Source organism: Galeopterus variegatus, unplaced genomic scaffold (genome assembly GCF_000696425.1).
Source record: "Galeopterus variegatus unplaced genomic scaffold, G_variegatus-3.0.2 Scaffold471, whole genome shotgun sequence".
Lineage (NCBI taxonomy): Eukaryota > Metazoa > Chordata > Mammalia > Dermoptera > Cynocephalidae > Galeopterus > Galeopterus variegatus.
The window spans coordinates 165,136-185,086 of NW_007726582.1; the positions used below are offsets into that span (position 1 = coordinate 165,136).

The following is a 19,951-nucleotide window of genomic DNA, read 5'->3' on the forward strand; positions in this document are numbered from 1 at the left end:
AGGTTCTTCGAATATATCGTCCTGTTCTCTAATTCTCTCCAGCTGTGTCACATCTGCTCTTTTTAACCTTTTCAATGAGTTTAATAGTGGTTCCAGCCTCACCCCTAATTCTGCTTATTTCTAATATTGGGAAATGATGTCCCTGGAGATCTTGCCTGTATTTTGAAAGACCAGCGATGCCTCCTCTCCAGAGCATTGTTATGGTGCAGTGGGAGTTGCCCTCAGATTCCCTTATTTGTCTTGATACTTGGATATGAGAATCTCATTTGCTGTAATCCCCATTATTCTTTTGACAATATTTTAACAAGTTTTGAAGTAGCAAACAATTTTGAATGGAAGGTTCTAGAGGCATAAGGATATGAAAGATAAGGATATTTGTTTAGTCCTGTTTTGTGAGAGATTTTCTGATTTAGTGGGATGGGGCCTAAGAATTTGCATTTCTTAGAACTGATGCAGCAGCTGGTCTGGGGACTATGCTTTGAGAACCACTGGACTAGATATCTTGACTTGGGCTCTGATTCTTTCAGCTTTGAAGCAGGAGTGTTAGCTGGCTTGGGGATCATTTTATTAACACCTAGTGAAAATGCTTTAAAATTTTCCTTTGGCACTTAAGTAGCTTGTTTAAAATCACTGCATTAATGTAATGTTTTATTTTAGTGATCATTCAGGATATGTTCGTCCAGTACCAGTGCCACGCAGTTTAAATAGCGATATTTCCTATTTTGGTGTTGGGGGCAAGCAGGCTGTTTTCTTTGTTGGACAATCAGCCAGAGTAAGTAAAAAGATTTCTTATAAATGGAAGTTGATCAAAAAATTTTTAAGTTGACTCTGTCTAAATGTGTTTAACTGTTAAGAATTTTTAATATATTTTTTTAATATTTAACAGATGATAAGCAAACCTGCAGATTCCCAAGATGTTCATGAGCTTGTACTTTCTAAAGAAGATTTTGAGAAGAAGGAGAAAAATAAAGAGTCAATATATAGTGGATATATTAGAAACAGAAAGGTACAATATATTTGAACTCATTGTAAATTTATTCCTTTAGACAGCTGATAGGACAGAATTATTTTTGTAATTTATAAGATGCCAGTTTGTTGTTTATAAATTGAAAGTATGAAGTTTTCTAAATGAATTACATTTTCATTGTTTTTCCTTTAATCATGTGGGTACCAAAAATTATTCATGTGCTTTCTTAGTCTGAAAGTCTCATAATGCCTAGTAAATTGCTCGTAAGATTGTAAACTTTTTCCTTGGTCTGAATTTGGATTTTAACATCTCTGTTAAATAATAATTATAAAAATAAAGTAGAAAAACAGTGATAGGTAATGGACTTTCAGGAAATCAGAGCTCTGGAGCAATAAATGAAATTTCTGTTATAAGTTTGCATTCAAATTCTCATTTTAATATGACAAAATGTTAACAAATTTGAGTCTTCATGGTCAGTATTTGGTACTTATTGTATATTCCTTCAACTTCTCTCTGTTTGAAACATTTTATAATTTTTTATCTTAAAATCTTTATTTTAAAGTAATTTTGAGCTTTTTAAAGATTATTTTGTAAAACCTATTGTAGAAGTTTTATAGGAAAGTATAAAGAAAATAGAAATACAAGTGCCAAAGCTCTGTAACATTTTGGTGAATTCAGTTTTTAAAAATATATATTTATAATATTGATCCCACATTAAAAATTAACCTTTTTAATATTTCTCCATGTTATAAAATAGTTTGGTACACAACACATTTTTAAAAGCGTCATGATATTTCTTTTGATGAATGTTATCTAGTTTAACTGTTCTATTGAACATTTAGCTTATTTGAAGAATTTTTTTTACTATACTTATAAAGACATTGCCATGAATATCCTTGCCTAACGTTTTTTCTGAATTACAGGTCTTTTTCTTAGGATAGATTGTTAGAATTTTAATAGCTGTGACAATTAATTTGAACTTTTTAGATGTTCATGTTGTGTGTTACAAAATTACTTTTCTGGAAGGTTAAACCCAAAGTGAAATACACTTCCAGTAACAGTGCATGGAAATGCCTATCTGATCTTTTTTTTTTTTTTTTAAAGAACTAGAAGGGGAAAGGGAGCAAAATGTTGGCAGTTTGGTAGGTGAAAATAATTCCTTTTCTTTTATTACTAGTTGGCTGAATTTTTTTTCTTTTCATGTTTATTAGCCACTTTTATTTATGTTATAACTTAACATTCCCTCTGTCCAGGAAATTTCTTTACTTTTGCTTATCCCACTTTTTTTATCTTTAATTTGTTGCATTTATTTAGCAAATTACATATTTCGATGTATTTACATACCAATATTTCATTGGTCTTTTCCATCTTATTGCGATATTAAAATTGGTTGCATATTGCAGTCTAGGTGAAAGTTCCCGTCCTCACATTGTTGTCACATACTCAACTGGTTTGTTGTATTGAACCAGTTCCCTCTGAAAGTTTTTCTAAAGTCTGTTTCTGAAGCTATGCAAGTGAATCACATTAAAATTTGATGTAATAGTTATTTGTATAATTATAATTTAGATTATTTAATCTGTTGTATTTATATTCACTCTTATAGCCATCTGATTCTGTTCACATTACAAATGATGATGAAAGATTTCTACATAGTCTTATCATAGAGGAGAAGGAAAAAGATAGCTTTACTGCTGTGATTATCACAGGTGTACAACCAGAACACATACAGTACTTGAAAAATTATTTCCATCTTTGGACACGACAGTTAGCGTAAGTAATTATATTTGGTTCAGGAAATGTTGCTACTTATCTTTTTTAAGAGTGAAAATATTATAGATACATTGAAGCCTCTGTCTTACCCTTTTTTTGTTTCTGCCCCATTTCCTTCCCTTCAGTATAGTATCCAGTACTCTGCTGTTGGTGTTAAAACGATTCTCCATTCATTCATTCTATAAATATTTATAAATCACTTGTAGTATACTGAGCATTATCTGAGGCGCAGGATTTTTGACACCTATTATAAAAATAAAACTGAACTTCAGAATTTATCAAATTCAGCACCTTTATTCCCATGTCCCCCTTTTGTTCCTTCTTTCCATAGCACCCGTCATAATCTTTCATACCATATATTTTATTTTTTTGTCTGCCTTCCATATTGGAATGTCTTTTTTAATTTACTACTGTATCCTTAGTGTCTAGAAGAATACCTGCTACAGAGCAGATGCTCAATACATGTTTATCAAATGAATGCATCAAGCCTATTAAAATAAAAACATGTATACATATGTGCATATATGACGTATTAGTAAATGCCAAAAATAAATCATTGTGTATCTTCCAGTAAATCTTGTAGGGACTATATGAGAGTACTTCAGAAAGTTCATGGGAAGATTTTTATCATCTTTTAATTCTGTTTTCTAAAAACCTTTTGAAGTACCCTTGTATATTCCATTAGATCAAATCAGAGGAATATTTACTTAATGGCTCTTAGTTTTTTCTTTATAACTACATGATACATACCATTTATTGGATTGTTTCCATAATTTGCATTAGTCTGAATTACTGAGTCTTGCAAAATGGGTACATCTGCACAAAAGTAATATATTTTATTGATTATGTATACTCATGAGGTACAAAGCTGACTATCAGATCAATAGTATCAGGATACCCATTACCACAAATTGAAAAATATGGAATGCTTCATGAATTTGTGTGTCGTCCTTGCACAAGGGTCATGCTAATCTTCTCTGTATTGTTCCAATTTTAGTACATGTGCTGCTGAAGCAAGCACAATATTTTTCTTAAAAAGTATCTTTTCACATTTACTCAAAAGGCTCTTGTGCTTAATTTGAGATTCTGTATTTTATACATAAATGTATATTAACAGAGTTTAAAATTTTTGTTTTTTATAGGAAAATTGGTTTTTAAGAACATCTTCTTGAATATTGCCTCTGTAGCTCAAGATATTTACTTAGGACTTTGGATCTTCTCTAACTATTTTATTAGCTGTTATATAATTATAGTTTCTTTTTACTGAAGGAACTCAGTGTGCATAATAAATAATTAGAATATACTCTTGCTTTAACAATCTAATATAACTTTAACTATTTTTTGAAACAGACAATCGTTAAGTTCTTTAAAGCAACCTTTCTTAATTTGTGGTGGCAAACTTGTTGGTCACGGTGTTAACACTTGAGATGGCTGAAGAAAGATCTAAAGATTTTCAATGATTTCCTTTTATTTCAGGGATATCTTAAAGAGTAGCTAGAACAATAAATTTGATTTTTTAAAATTAAAACATATGAAGGAATATGGTAGGTTTCTATTTGAAGACTATCTAAAGATGTGGTATTTTATAGTCTTGAATAATCCTACCAAAATTTAATCTTTTGAAATCATTACTTTAAAAATAAAGTAACAAAGACTTCTGAAGTGGTGGTTTTCAGTGGGATGATGTTGAATTTATTGGTTTTGTTTTTGTAATGTTGAGGTAAGATTATCTCAGTGCCATAAGAGAGGAGAGATGAAAGTTCTAGAGATATTCTTTCATTGAGAAGATTATTTAAAGATATCCAATCCAGTTTACTCTCTGATAATGGAGTCCTTTCTAGAACATAACTGGCAAATAGAGTTATATACTCTTGCCTTCTAGTTTTTATTTATTTGACAAATTCTACTTCTTGGAAGTATAAAGTATGTGGGCTTTGAAGTTGGAGAGGTCTGGATTGGAGCCCATCTGTCCCTAACTTTAGTTCAGTGATCTTAGATAAATTATAAGTACTCCTTGCATCTGTTTCTGTATCTATAAAATGAGATGTAGCAATACCTGCATATCAGAATTGTTTTACCATTTAATGGGGTACTGTATTAAAAAATGCTTAATATAGTGCATGGCACCTAGTAAGTACTATTAAATAGTAGCTATAAAATTGTTTTGTTAGAAGATTTTATGAACCATAATTTTATGTGAATTAGAAGTAAAAAGCTTTTCTTCTATATTTTAGGCATATTTACCATTACTATATTCATGGCCCAAAAGGAAATGAAATACGTACATCAAAAGAAGTTGGACCTTTCAACAACATTGATATTGAAGTAAGATAATATTCATCTTAAAATATTACACATTATTAGGTATCTGTTTCAGTTCCAGTGACTCTGGATAGCAAAAATCAGTCAATAATTAGGCATTTTTCTCCTTGTCTTTTACCAAAGTACTTTGGTTATTTGATGTTTAAGTAAAGAGTTTATTCCTAGTTGTATTTTGCTTGAATCCTTATTTAGTACTTGGTTTCTCTTTTCTCTCTCTCTCTTTTATAGAGATAATAGTTGCTGAACATCATGTCTTGAAGCAGGGAGGAAAAGGGACAATACATAGCTTTCCTTTTCTTTATAGAAGTCTTATGGTAGTGACAAGATTTAGAAACACAGAACATTTGAGTGTTGGGTTCTCAATATCCTAGCTCACACCTTTAAAAGATTTTCACATACAACATTGTACTACTTCCTACCTCTATCAGGAAACCTTGAATGTACTCATGACTTACCTGTCCTTTAGCTGGTTTGCTGTTTCTTTGCTTAATTTCTATTTTTTATGATTATTTTCCTTATTGAGATGCTACTTTAAGTTATTTAACCTGAGAATACTTCAAAAAGTTCATGGAAAAATAGAATTGAAAGATAATATGCATTTTTCCATGAACTTTTTGAAGACCCCTCTATATTTCATTAAACTAGATGATTACTTGTAGAAATGAAAGTAGTTTTTGCCTATTCTGTTGTTGGATTATAGCTGAGAACAAAAGAAGAGTCATCATAGAATTTAATTGTTTTTGTTTTATTTTTATTTTAGATTTCTATGTTTGAAAAAGGGAAGGCACCTAAGATTATCAACCTAAGGGAAATACAAGACGACATGCAGACGTTGTATATAAACACAGCAGCTGATAGTTTTGAGTTCAAGGCTCATGTTGAAGGAGACGGTGTAGTGGAAGGGATTATCCGATATCATCCTTTCTTATATGATAGAGAAACTTACCCCGATGATCCATGCTTTCCATCAAGTATGTCAATCTGTTATCTTAGCTACAAAATGTGAAATTACAATTTAGGATAGTGATTTTTTAAAAAATTATCATTATTATTTGGGCTATTAAGGTTAGATGAATATTAAAATTTTTTTCCTATGCAAGTCTTAAATTGTTAGGTATTTGTAATTTTTATAATTCTTGATTTTTGTATATATTCAATTCCAGATGAATTAAGCACTGACTTTAAGAAACTTCTTTTCTCTTAGATCTCTTACTGAACTAAGTTTTTAGATATGTAAGCATATTAATTCTTTATATATTCCCCATTTGTCTTACCTACATTTTTGTAGGTATTTATAAAGAAGTTTTACGCTCTATGCAGTCACATATATTAGGGTTTTTTTTAATGCTTTCTGATTTTGTCTTCCTGTGTTTTTTCTTTGTGGTTGTTTATTTTTAAAAAGATGACCAGTAAGGAGATCTTAACCCTTGACTTGATGTTGTCAGCACCACGCTCTCCCAAATGAGCCAACTGGCCACATATATTAGGGTTTTTTTTATGCTTTCTGATTTTGTCTTCCTGTGTTTTTTCTTTGTGGTTGTTTATTTTTAAAAAGATGACCAGTAAGGAGATCTTAACCCTTGACTTGATGTTGTCAGCACCACGCTCTCCCAAATGAGCCAACTGGCCATCCCTATATAGGGATCTGAACCCGTGGCCTCGACGCTATCAGCACCACACTCTCCCAAGTGAGCCAAGGGCTGGCCCTTTGTCTTGCTGTTGAAAGGCTTCTTACACCTTAAGATTATAAAAAGATCCTGTACTTTTTTTCTTTTTCTTTTTTGTCATTTTATGTTACATGCATCTGTGTTTTCCTTTTTTGTGTGTAGAGTGAGGTAGGGATTTAACTTAATGTTTTCCATATGGTGCTCTGTTTGAGTACCAGTTATTGAATGTTATAATTTTCCCAGCAGTTTGTAACACCACTTTTATAGTGAATTAAGTTGCCATAAGTACATAGGTCTAGGTTCTTTATCATAGGGTACTCTGTTGTATTTTTATACATGAGTAATGATACTCTCTTGTAGCTTTACCCTATATATTGATATTTTTAGGGCAAGACATTATCGCTATTGTTCTTTTTTGAGAATATTCTTAAGTTTTTGCTCTTCTAGATAAACGTTGGAATTAGCTTTGTACATTCACTAAAAAAATCCTAGTGGGATTATCGGGATTGCATTGAATTTATGTATTAACAATATTAAACTTTCTCATCCAGAATACTTCCCTAGTACAAACTTAGTTTTGTGGGTTCTGCAACCAGATTTCTTGATTTGAATCCCATCTCTGCCACTTTCTATTGTGTAAACTTGGACAAACTGTTCCCTACCTCAGTTTCCTCATCTGTGAAATGGGATTGTTTTTCATACCTCATAGAGGTATTGTGAGGGTTAAATAAGAATGTGGGGCAAGATTCTAGAATATCATTTCTTTGAAGCAACTATTTAATAAGTGCTCAGTACATGTTATTACTCAGTGGCTCTGCCTTCTGTGTTGCCTCTGACTCCTGTTTAATTTGCTATTTCTAATTTTTGTATGCTTGTAAACTAAAAGATAGAAAGTTCTTCAAATGATGTTTTAAAATAAAAGCCATAAGTTGAGTGATGGTCAGAGTTTCTCTTCTAAGAACAAAGTGATTTAGTTTTGTTGAAAGGAACTTTTACAAAGGTACCTTTTGTGTGGGCTTTTGGTGGGGAGACAGCTTTGTTTTAGGTGGGTGACTTAATACCAGGATAGGTGAGGTGTTATTATATCAGGATCATAATGTTTAATTCTAATTTATTTGGATATATGAGAATGTATTGCTAACAAACAATGTTATATGGACACTTTATATATAAAGTGCTAATTATGCTTTTGATGTATGGTAACATATCTTATTCTGCATGTGTGCATTTTTCGTACTTACCCAAATCTGATCTTTGAAAAGGTGATAATTTATATAAAGTAAACTTAAATTCAGTATTATTGACTAGTTTGTCCAAACTAGGCAAACTTGATACATAGGTTTCTGAGATGATTTTCTTTTCTCTCTTTCTTTCTTTTTTTTGTGTGTGGCTGGCCAGTAAGGGGATTCGAACCCTTGACCCTTGGTTATCAGCACCACACTCTAACCAAGTGAGCTAACTGGCCAGCTCTCAGATGATTTTCATGTCAACATATTGATTCCAAAAGAATTGTGAGACTTTGTTTTATTTTTTTATTTTATTTTATTTTATTATTAGTATTTTTTTAAGAGATGATTGGTAAGGGGATCTTAACCCTTGAATTGGTGTTGTCAGCACCATGCTCTCCCAAGTTACCCAACCAGGCATCACTATATAGGGATCCGAACCCGTGGCCTTGTTGTTATCAGCACCATACTCTCCCAAGTGAGCCACGGGCCAGCTGAAACTTTGTTTTAGATACAGGATTAAAGCTCCTATGTTTGTAGGGAAGATGGATTTGCTATACAGCATAATCTTCTTGGATGTATGATGCTGTTAATTTTATAAATAGGTTTTAAAGATTGTAGGCTCACCAGCTAGTGTGGTACTCTTAACACAGATCAATTAGTATATAAGTAATCATTGACCTTTAAATGACCAACACCACTGGTAATGTGAAACTATTTTGGAAATTTGCCTGAGAGAGCAGAGAGTAAAACTCCCTTTAGGTTTTATAGAACATAACTTGAAAGATCATATGTTTGTGTTACCATTTCTCTGAAGCAACTGTAATACTTCACTTATAGAAATTGACTTCTCAGTGATAAAAAATGATTATACTTTATAGCAATTAACATTTTGTTCTCTGTTACCCTTTGATCTAGAATTAAAAGATGAAGATGATGATGATGATTGTTGCATACTTGAGAAAGCAGCAAGAGGGAAAAGGCCTATTTTTGAATGTTTTTGGAATGGACGGTTAATACCATATACATCAGTAGAAGAGTAAGTTTTTGGGGGGCATCATTTTTTTTTTTATTCTTTAATTGACATGTAGTAATTGTACATATTGGGTATAGAATATTTCAATGCATGTATATAATGTGTAGTGTAGTGATCAAATCAGGGTAATTAACATATCTGTTTCCACAAACATCATTTCTGTGTGTTGAGAACATTTGACTCCTCTCTTCTAGTCATTTGAAAATATGCGGTAAATTATTGTTAGTCACCTAGCACTACTGTAGAACACTATAACTTATTCTTCCTATTTAGCAGTATGTGTGTATTCATTAAATAACCTCTCCATATCCTTCCTTCCCTGCTTCCCTTCCCAGCCTCTAGTAACCATAATTCCACTCTATTTCTGTGAGCTCATATTTTTAAGTTCCCAGATATGAGAACGTGTTATTTATCTTTCTGTGCCTGACTTATTTCACTTAGGAAAATGCCTTCCAGGCTCATCCTTGTTGCCTCAAATGATAGGATCTCATTCTTTTTTATGTCTGAATAGTATTCCATTGTGTATATATACCACATTTTCTATATCCATTCATCTACTTAGGTTGATTCCATATCTTGGCTATTGTGAATAGTGCTGCAATAAGCATAGGGGTGCAGATAACTCATCATTTACAGATTTTTCCTTTTGATAAATACCCAATTGTGAGATTGCTGGACTGTGTAGTAGTTGTATTTTTAATTTTTAGAGGAACCTCCATACTTTTTTTATAGTGGTTGTACTAGTTTACATTCCCACCAACAGTGTAAAAGAATTCTCCTTTCTCCACATCCTCACCAGCATTTATTTTTTGTCTTTTTGCTAATGGCCCTCCTAACTGGCGTAAGATGGTATCTCATAGTGTTTTGGAATTGCATTTCCCTGATGATTAGTGATGTTGATCGTTTTCTCATATACCTGTTTGCCACTAGTATGTCTTTTTTTGAGAAATGTCTATTCAGGTCATTTTCCTATTTCTTAATTGGATTATTTGATTTTTTTTTTCACCCAAGTTATTTGAGTTCCTTGTCTATTCTGAATCTTAATTCCTTTTTGGATAAATAGTTTACACATTTTTTTTCCCATTCTTCAGGTTGCCTCTTCACTCTGTTGATTGTTTCCTTTGTTGTGAAGAAGATTTTTATTTTGATATAGTCCTATTTGTTTACTTTTGCTTTTGTTGTCTGTACTTCTTGAAGTATTATTTATAAAATCTTTGTCCAGACCAATGTCCTGAAGTATCTAACTGAACTTACTGGCCAGCCCTGAAGTATTTCTTCTATGTTTTCTTCTAGTAGTTTCATAGTTTTGGGTCTTACATTTTAAGTCTTTAATCCATCTTGAGTTAATTTTTGTATATAGTGAGAGAAAGAGTTCTACTTTCATTCTTTTGCATATGGATATTCCTTTTTCCCAGCTCCATTTATTGAAGAGACTATTTGTGGTGCCTTTGTCAAAAAACAGTGGCTATAAATACGTGGATTTATTTCAGAGTTCACTATTCTGTTCCATTGGTCATGTGTCTGTTTTTATGCTAGTACCATGATGTTTTGATTACCATAGCTTTGTAATATATTTTGAAATCAGGTAGTGTGATTCCTTTAGCTTTATTCTTTTTGTTCATGATTGCTCTGGCTATTCAGGGTCTTTTGTAGTTGCATATGAATTTTAGGATTGTTTCTCCTATTTCTGTGAAAAATATCATTGGTATTTTGAAAAGGATTGCATTGAATCTGTAGATTGCTTTGGGTAGTATGGTCATTGTGACAATATTAACTCTTCAGTCCATGAACATGGGATGTCTTTCCTTTTTTTTTTTTGTTTGTTTAATTTCTTTCATCAGTGTTTTGTGATTTTTATTGGACAGATCTTTCATCTCCTTGGTTAAATTTATTCTTAGGCATTTTATTTTTTATAGCTTTTGTAAATGGGATTGCTTTCTTGATTTCTTTTTTAGCTAGCTGTTGGTGTATAGAAATGCTACTGATTTTTGTGTGTTGATATTGTGTTGCACAACTTTACCAAGTTTGTTTATCAGTTCTAAGAGTTTTTTGGTGGAATCTGTAGGTTTTTCTGTATATAAAATCAAGTTGTCTGCAGATGGACAATTTGACTACTTATATTCCAATTTGGATGCCCTTTAGAGTAAGTTTTGATTTTTTTGCTGAAATTATATTGTTTTATAACTTAATCTTTTTACTAATATTGTGTTCTGTTCAAGCTTTGACTGGTGTACTCCTCCTAAGAAGAGAGGGCTTGCACCAATTGAATGCTACAATAGAATATCTGGTGCATTATTCACTAATGACAAATTCCAGGTCAGCACAAATAAACTGACTTTTATGGATCTTGAGTTAAAATTGAAAGATAAGAACACCCTTTTTACAAGGATTTTAAATGGACAGGTATGATTTTTAAATATCAAGTTTTGAACATTTACAAATGTCCTATTTTTAAGTAAAAGTCACTAGTAGTATAGGTTTTTACTGATATTTTGCATACTTTGGATTTTTGTTTATTCAAAAGCCTATGATGTTTAAATGTTTTCTCCTGAGCATTCAAGTGTTCATTGCTCAAAAATTTCAAACTGGTTAGACCATGTTTGAATAAAATTTACATATCTTTATTCGATCTTAAAGTATTCATCATTTTTTGGTATATCTTAGGATTGAAAGCAGGAATAGAAAGTTTTATTGTTAGTATTGACTGTTGAGACCTTGATTCCAAGGATGATGTCAGAGGTTTTCTCCCTTCTGTAATACTTTTGTTTGAAATCTCCTAAATTTGTAGGAAAAGTATCCAGCAAAATGTTTTAATTTTTTAAATTTGCTTTTCTGAAGTGGGATGTACAGAAAGAAAACAGAATGACTGACAAATGTCTATTGTTATATTTGCTTACTAGTAGCTGTACTTTATAGAACATTTAAAAATTTTACAGGAGCAGCGAATGAAAATTGACAGAGAATTTGCTTTATGGCTGAAGGACTGTCATGAAAAATATGACAAACAAATAAAATTTACACTTTTTAAAGGAATAGTTACACGTTCTGATCTTCCTTCTAAAAAGCAAGGCCCTTGGGCTACATACGCAGCAATAGAATGGGATGGAAAAATATACAAAGCAGGACAACTGGTAGGTTTCACTTTTTTATTCAGTTTTTAGTGGTTGAAACTAAATTAGATGTGTTCGAATATAACAACAACAAAAAATAATGCACGTATTAGCTCCTCAGGAGCTAAGAAAGAATGAAAAGGACAAACTGAAAATTAAAAACTGATTTTAATAACATGATATAGCATTTTTTAAAAACTGTATTGCCAAAGGCTCAGTGAGCAAAGTTTTTATTGTTTCACTAAACTTTACACACATGTAGATTCTCAGGGTTTTTTTTTTTTTTAATGTGTGATGTAATGATTTTTTAAGCATTGTTTTCTTTAGCACCTGCTGTGTGTGAGTTACTGTGCCTTTTGAGTGAACTATGGAGAATACAGAGATCTAAGAGATGTGTTTTGTTCTTAGGAATATTATAGCTTAAAGATGGAGATAACATAAATATAAATAATAATATGCAAGGCAGGGATAATTGCAATGAACATGGAGAATATGTTGTGCATTGGCAGTTTAGAAGGAGCAGAAAGAATTTTGTGACTTTGAATCGTGTTAGGTCTTGAGACAAGAGACCAAATTATGAAATACTTTGGACAAGAAGTAGCATTTGGGGCCGAGCCCGTGGCGCACTTGGGAGAGTGCGCTGCTGGGAGCGCAGCGATGCTCTCGCCGCAGGTTCGGATCCTATATAGGAATGGCTGGTGCGCTCACTGGCTGAGCGCAGTGTGGGCGACACCACACCAAGGGTTGTGACCCTTACCAGTCACGAAAAAGACCAAAAAAAAAAAAAAGTAGCAGCATTTGCATGGATCTTGAAAAGGGATAGATGGATAATTACTAAGATAGAGGGGCATCCATTCTCTCCATAAATGTGAGGCATTATTATATATTTAAAGCCATGGAGGGGCTGGCCCGTGGCTCACTCGGGAGAGTGTGGTGCTGATAACACCAAGGCCATGGGTTCAGATCCCATATAGGGGATGGCCAGTTAGCTCACTGGGTGAGCGTGGTGCTTATCACACCAAGTCAAGGGTTAAGATCCCCTTAGTGGTCATCTTTAAAAAATAAAAATAAAAATAAAGCCATGGAATCAGATGAGATCACCTTAGAAGTAGTGAATATAGCTAATGAGACCAAGGACTGAGCCTGGAGCTTTCCCAGCATTTAGGGGTTGGAATGAAAAGGAAGAACTGGCAAAGGAGACTCACAGATAGATTGAAGGAAACTAGGAGAATATGATATCCTTGAAGCCAAGCGAAGAGTTACAAGAAGGAAGGAGTGATCACTTTTGTCAAATGCTTTTTGGTGGTTGAGTAAAATGCTTTGTAGGAGAAGGTAATCTGAGCCTAGACACACACATAGGTAAGTGCAAGAAAACAGCAAGCGGTAAGAGTTGGGTTGTCTTGCAGCTTTGCGCATATGCGTGTGTGCATGTGTGTATGTGTGAAGAGAATTAGTTTAAAAATGAGGCTAGAGGGCCGAGCCCATGGTGCACTCGGGAGAGTGCAGCGCTGGGAGCACATCGACACTCCCGCCGCGGGTTCGGATCCTATATAGGAATGGCCGGTGCACTCACTGGCTGAGCGCAGTGTGGGCGACACCACACCAAGGGTTGCAATCCCCTTACCGGTCATGAAAAAGACCAAAAAAAAAAAAAATAGGCTAGAAAGGTAGATTGTAGTCTTTTTTGGGAATTTCTGAATTGGACTAAAGGAAATTACTCTTAGATTTTTCATGCTAAGTAAGGAAAAGAAATATAGGCAAGTTTTGACCTAATTTATTTGAAAGAAATGTTAACTTGTCACAGTTTATAAATCACTGTTCATAGTCTGAGAACAAAATTTTATAGGGGAAAAAGGTTTCAGATACTTTGGCATTCATGATAATTGAGTTTGAAAGAGTTATGGGCTTTTAAGACATGCTTAACTATGACATACAGTATTTGATGAAGCTGCTGTATCTTTACAAAGATTTGTTAAGAATAAGTGGAGAACTTCACAAATGCAATTTTATTACAATATTAGAATGCTTCTTTTATTAGTTTTTCTAGTGATAGTTACCAGAGTTTTTTTCCTTGTATAGAGAGCTCTGTGAAGTAATTTTAAACCTATTTCTCTCAGTAAATATTAATACTGAAATCTTTTTTCAAAACTAAATATTAGGTAAAGACGATCAAGACACTTCCCCTCTTCTATGGAAGCATAGTAAGATTTTTTCTTTATGGTGATCATGATGGTGAAGTATATGCTACAGGAGGAGAAGTTCAAATTGCAATGGTAAGACAGCAAGTAATAAAAAGTACTTACTGAAGATGTGTTGGTACCACTTACTTTTTCGTAAATGTTGAAATAAAGATAGAATACTTTGTATTTTCCTTACATTTGGTTTTTCTTTTGGATAAAGTGGTCATAGTTTTATCATGAATTTTTATGTTTCATACTTGATGTTTTTAATAATCTATAGAACTTAACATATGTATGCCCAGTGTTTAAAAACATTATTCCTAATTATCACAGTAATTTTATAAAGTGCACATTTCCTTCAGGGCCAGAATTTTTCCATCTCAAGAATAAGTACAAAACTGGAGTGAATTTTTTTCCTATATCATGTTCTAGTTAACATTTGAATGGTATATCATTAGAAGTACGGTGGTTACATAAAATATGGAAATAAACACTGTGGCTAATGGAAGAATAGCTACTATGACTTATATACTTAATTAGGATAAAATATTTGGAAGAAACATGGGTGTTTGTTTTTATTGCAGGTAAATTTAAATAGTTTTCTTTGGAGTTTGAAATGTTGTTATAGATTTATTTTATTTATTTAGGAACCTCAGGCACTGTATGACGAAATAAAAACTGTGCCAATTGCAAAGCTCGATAGGACAGTTGCTGAGAAAGCTGTTAAAAAATATGTAGAAGATGAAATGGCAAGGTAAGTCACATTTCATGGTGCATGACAAAAATAACAAGAAAAATTGAGAGAGGAATTACAGTATTTTTAAGTATTCTTGAGTATGTAATTTACTTTTCTGATATGCCATTTGTAATCTTAGATGTTTTGCATATTGAGATGAACTTTTTGATATTAAAATCAAGAGGTCTAGTTATAAAAACAGTCCTACATTCTTTTGTAGGAAAAAAGCAAATATTATGTATCTAAAAGTGTCACTCTTATTGGCACTATCATTAAGGCATTTTTTAAAAAAAAGACTTGGTTTGGCCTACAACTAGAAGAAAATTGTACCTGCTGAGAGGTTAAGATTAGCAAAAAAAGAAGTAAAAGGAAGTAGAAAAGCAAGACTGTTCTTGGCTCTTCTGCTTGTATAGCTAATGATGCAATCATTTTGATTCTCACTGAATTCTTCTATTCTTAGGTTTATCCTGTCTCCCAAAGGTAACTTGTATCAATAACAAATAGAGAAACCACAAAAAATTGATATTTTCTGGCTTTTAATACTAAGAGGTTTTGTCTTACTTTTTCAGTAGCCACAGCAATGGTTAAGAAGGAAAAAACTTGTAGATGATTAATCATATAGAATTCCAGATTTAACCTTTCAAAATATATTTCTAGTAACTTGTATTTTTATGATTAAGACCATAATTAACACAGTTTGTGAAACATTTATATGCTTGTTTCATAATAGGCTTCCTGATAGATTGTCAGTAACTTGGCCTGAGGGAGATGAATTATTGCCAAATGAGATTAGGCTTGCTGGAACCCCCATTGGTATGTTTGTTTTTCTTTCTGATACCAAAAAAATGCTTTTCTTTTGTCTTATATTTCCAGTATATAAAAGACCGTGAAAAATTAAAATGCAATATGAAGACCTAGCAGATTCAACAGATGCTTTGGGTGTAATTAAGACACTCTTTTTTTTAAATTTTGGGCTCACAGGTGCATTAAGAATTGAAATATTGAATAAAAAAGGTGAAGCAATGCAAAAGCTTCCAGGAACAAGTCATGGAGGGTCAAAGAAACTCCTGGTGGAGCTCAAAGTTATATTACACTGTAAGTATACAAACTAATTTGGATCTTTCATGTTGTTCTTGTAGATGTGATATAGATTTAAATCTTCATGTAGTGATTGGTGATCTAGCAATCTGATAGGCACAGTGAATTTGATTAAAGTCAGGAATTCCAGGTGTATAAGAATAATTCATTTTTTGTAGGTACTTTTGTAAGTTTTTTTTTTTAACACTTCATCCTGAATTTTTCTACATGGATAGCTGTGGACTAAAGTAAAGGTATTGTGTACATATGTAGAGGAATTTGCATTGGGTAGGAATTTAGAAAATCCTTAAGTTCCCTTTTAAAATAAGAAGTACTGTGGCTCTGAAACTGTAGGCCAGAGGTACATGGTTCACATAATAAGCCTGTTCTACTCTGTGGTGAAGGGAAAAGGTTTGGGTATTATTGCTCATCTTCTATTTCCCTAACATTAATCACCGTATTTGTTAACTTTCTTGTTCATTGTTTTTGTCTTGACTTCTTGAAAATATTTTCATGTAATACTTTCAGTAATCTGTTCTATCACTATGAACTTGCGTGTCTGGATGTATTTTCAAGATTTGGTTCCCTATGTGTTCATTTCTAGCTTTTAAAGGCTAGTCAATTATAGTGTGTACTTCCATTGTATAGTGTTTTATTAGGCCTCTCAGCAGTATTTAATAGTTTGACCAACTCTCACTTTACTGAAATGCTCTTTTATTTTTGGCTTTTGTGACACTCTACACTATATTTCCCCAACTTTTTTTTTTCTTTATTTGGTGGCTTAAAATAACATACATTTATAATCTTATAGTTCTGGAGAGAAGACATTTGACACAGGTTTCACTGGCTAAAATCAAAGTGTCAGCAGGATTGTATTCCTTCTAGAAACTTTAGGGGAGCCTTACCTTCTCTTACTTCTAGAAACCACTCTCCTTCCTTGGCTCATGGCCCTTCCTCCATCTTGAAAGCCAACAGTTGATTCTGACTGTTATCCTGATCTTCCTGTGATGGAGTTTGGATGTGTTGTCCCCTCCAAAACTCATGTGGAAATTTGATCTCCAATGTGGCAGTGTTGGAAACTGATTGAGTCATGGGGCGGATCCCTCATGAATGGATTAATGCTCTTTCTGGGAGGTGGGGGTAGTTAGTGAGTTCTCGCTTTATTAGTTCCTGTGACAGCTGTTGTTTATAGGACCCTGGTACCCCCCCCCCCCCCACTTGCTTCCTCTCACCATGTGATCTGCTAGTACCTTCCGGCTGCCTATTGCTTTCTGCCGTGAGTAGAAGCAGCCTGAGGCCTGTGCCAGATGCAGCTGTCCCAGAATTGTGAGTCAGATAAACCTCTTTTCTTTATAAATTACCTAGTTTCAGGTATTCTGTTATAGCAATACAAAAATGGACTAATACAGCTGGGTTATATGGTAATTGTTTAATCTATTGAGAAACTGCCGTTCTGTTTTCTACAGTGGTTGCACCATTTTACAATCCCACCAGCAATGCACAAGGGTTTCAGTTTCTCCCTATCCTTGCCAGCACTTTTCTGTGAAGTGGTATCTTATTGTGGTTTTGATTTGCATTTCCGTAACGATGAGTGATGTTGAGCATTTTTTCATGTGCTTATTGGTCATCGGTTTATGTTCTTTGGAGAAATGTGTGTTCAAGTCTTTTGTCCATTTTAAAAGTTGTTTTTGGCTGTTCTTGTTGTAGGAGTTCTTTATAATTCTAGATATTAATGCCTTATCAGATATATAATTTGCAAATTTTCCTTCACTCTGTGGGTTGCTATTTCACTGTGGTGATGGTGTTGTATGATACACAAAAGTTTTAAATTTTGATATAGTCCAACTTGTCTTTTTTATTTTGTTACCTGTTGATTTATTATCATATGCAAGAAATACTGGTCAAATCTAATGTTAGGAAGCTTTTCCTGAATGTTTTTTGTAAGAGATTTTTAGTTTTAGTTGTGTGGTTCTTTGATCCATTTTGAGTTAACTTTTGTATGTGGTTAACTTACTTTTCATTGGATATTGTTTTCCCAGTACCATTTGTTAAAAAGACTGTCCTTTACCTATTGAATGGTTTTGGCACCCTTGTTGAAAATCAGTTGAGTATATATATGAGGATTTATTTCTGGGCTCTCTATTCCATAGGTCTGTATGTCTGTCCTAATGCCAGTATCACACTGTTTTGATTACTGTAGCTTTGTAGTAAGTTTTAAAATCAGGAAATGTGAGTCCTTCAACTTTCTTCTCCTTTTATTCAAGATTGATTTTGCTTTTGGGTCCCTTGAGATTCCATATGAATTTAGAATGGGTTTTTCTATTTCTGTAAAAAATGCCATTTACTTAGGTTTACCAGTTTATTATTAAGGATACAACTCAGGAACAGCCAAATGAAAGAGATGCATAGGGCAAGGTGTGTGGGAGGGGCCCAGAGCTTCCATGTCCTTCCCAACACTTTGATGTTTTGACCATACTGGAATCTCTCTGAACCCTTTTCGGTTTTATTTTTTGGTTTTGTTTAATTTTGAATTTTTTAATTTTAATTTTTAAAATTTTAACATTTACTTGTACATTCTTGTGTGGGGCACAGTGTGTTGTTTCAATACATGCATATACTGCACAATGATTCATTTATATAGCACAGTTTTATACCATTAGCCCACCATTTCTCCTACCCCACCCCTTACCCCTCCCAGCCTCTGGTAACCATTATTCTATTCTCTACTTCTATGAAAACCACTTTTTCTTTTTAAAGATTCCACATATGAGTGAGTTCATGCAGTGTTTGTCTTTCTATACCTGACTTACTTCACTTAACATGATGGTTTTCAGTTCCATCCGTGTTGCTGCAAATGATAGGATATCATTTCTTTTTATAGCTGAATAGTATTCCATTGTGTGTGTGTGTGTGTGTTTATATATATATATATAAACACACACACACCACAGCTTTTTTACCCATTCATCTGTTGATGGACATTTAGGCGATTCCATCTCTTTGCTATTGTGAATGGTGTTACAGTGAACATGGGGAGTGCAGGTGGCTTTTTTGATATGGATTTCATTTCCTTTGGGTATATACACCCCATAGTGAGATAGCTGGGATGTAAGGTAGATAAATTTTAAGTTCTCTGAGGAACCTCCATACTGTTTTCCACAATGGCTGTACCAATTTACATTCCCACCAACAATGTTAGGAGGGTTCCCTTTCTCCACATCCTCATCATCATTTATTATTTTCTGTCTTGTTGATAATAGCCATTCTAACTGGGGTGAGACAATATCTCACTGTGGTTTTAATTTGCATTTCCTCATTAGTGATGATTTTGAATACTTTTTCATGTGCTTGTTGGCCATTGGTGTGTTGTCTTTAGAGAAAAGTCTGCTCAGGTCTTTTGCCCATTTTTTAATTGGATTGTTTTTGCTGTTGAGTTGTTTGAGTTTCTTATATATTCTGGATAATAGCCCCTTTTCTGATGTGTAGTTTGCATATACTTTCTCACATTCTGTTGGTTTTCTCTTCATGTTATTGTTAGTACCCCTTGCTGTGTGGAAGCTTTTTAGTTTGGTTAGTCCCATTTGTGTAGTTTTGCTTTAGTTGCTTTTGCCTTTGTAGTCTTGCTCGAAAAAAGCACTTCCGACTTCCATTTCATGTAGCATTTCCCATATGTTTTTGTCCAGTAGTGTCAGTTTTAGGTCCTAAATTTAGATCTTTAATCCATTTTAATCCTTTTGGGGTTTTATGGAGGCTTCATTACCCAGGCATGATTGATTAAATCTTCGACCTTTGATAGTGAAACTCAGTCTCCACTCCTTTTCTCTCCCATGAGTGTGTGTGTGTGGCGGGGGGGGGGGGGG

General features: G+C 33.4%; 1 protein-coding gene across 1 annotated transcript in view; it reads left to right on the plus strand.

Moving 5' to 3' along the window:
• The window catches only part of SMCHD1 (structural maintenance of chromosomes flexible hinge domain containing 1), a 148,884-nt gene that overhangs the window by 29,752 nt on the left and 99,181 nt on the right, over positions 1-19,951 (plus strand). Inside the window, exons 6-17 of the mRNA XM_008569163.1 lie at positions 658-772; positions 887-1,006; positions 2,571-2,737; positions 4,972-5,062; positions 5,820-6,030; positions 8,871-8,991; positions 11,208-11,391; positions 11,925-12,119; positions 14,258-14,371; positions 14,926-15,032; positions 15,745-15,827; positions 15,996-16,109. Of these exons, the coding sequence (XP_008567385.1) occupies positions 658-772; positions 887-1,006; positions 2,571-2,737; positions 4,972-5,062; positions 5,820-6,030; positions 8,871-8,991; positions 11,208-11,391; positions 11,925-12,119; positions 14,258-14,371; positions 14,926-15,032; positions 15,745-15,827; positions 15,996-16,109 (1,622 nt within the window). The remainder of the gene's footprint in view (positions 1-657; positions 773-886; positions 1,007-2,570; positions 2,738-4,971; positions 5,063-5,819; positions 6,031-8,870; positions 8,992-11,207; positions 11,392-11,924; positions 12,120-14,257; positions 14,372-14,925; positions 15,033-15,744; positions 15,828-15,995; positions 16,110-19,951) is intronic.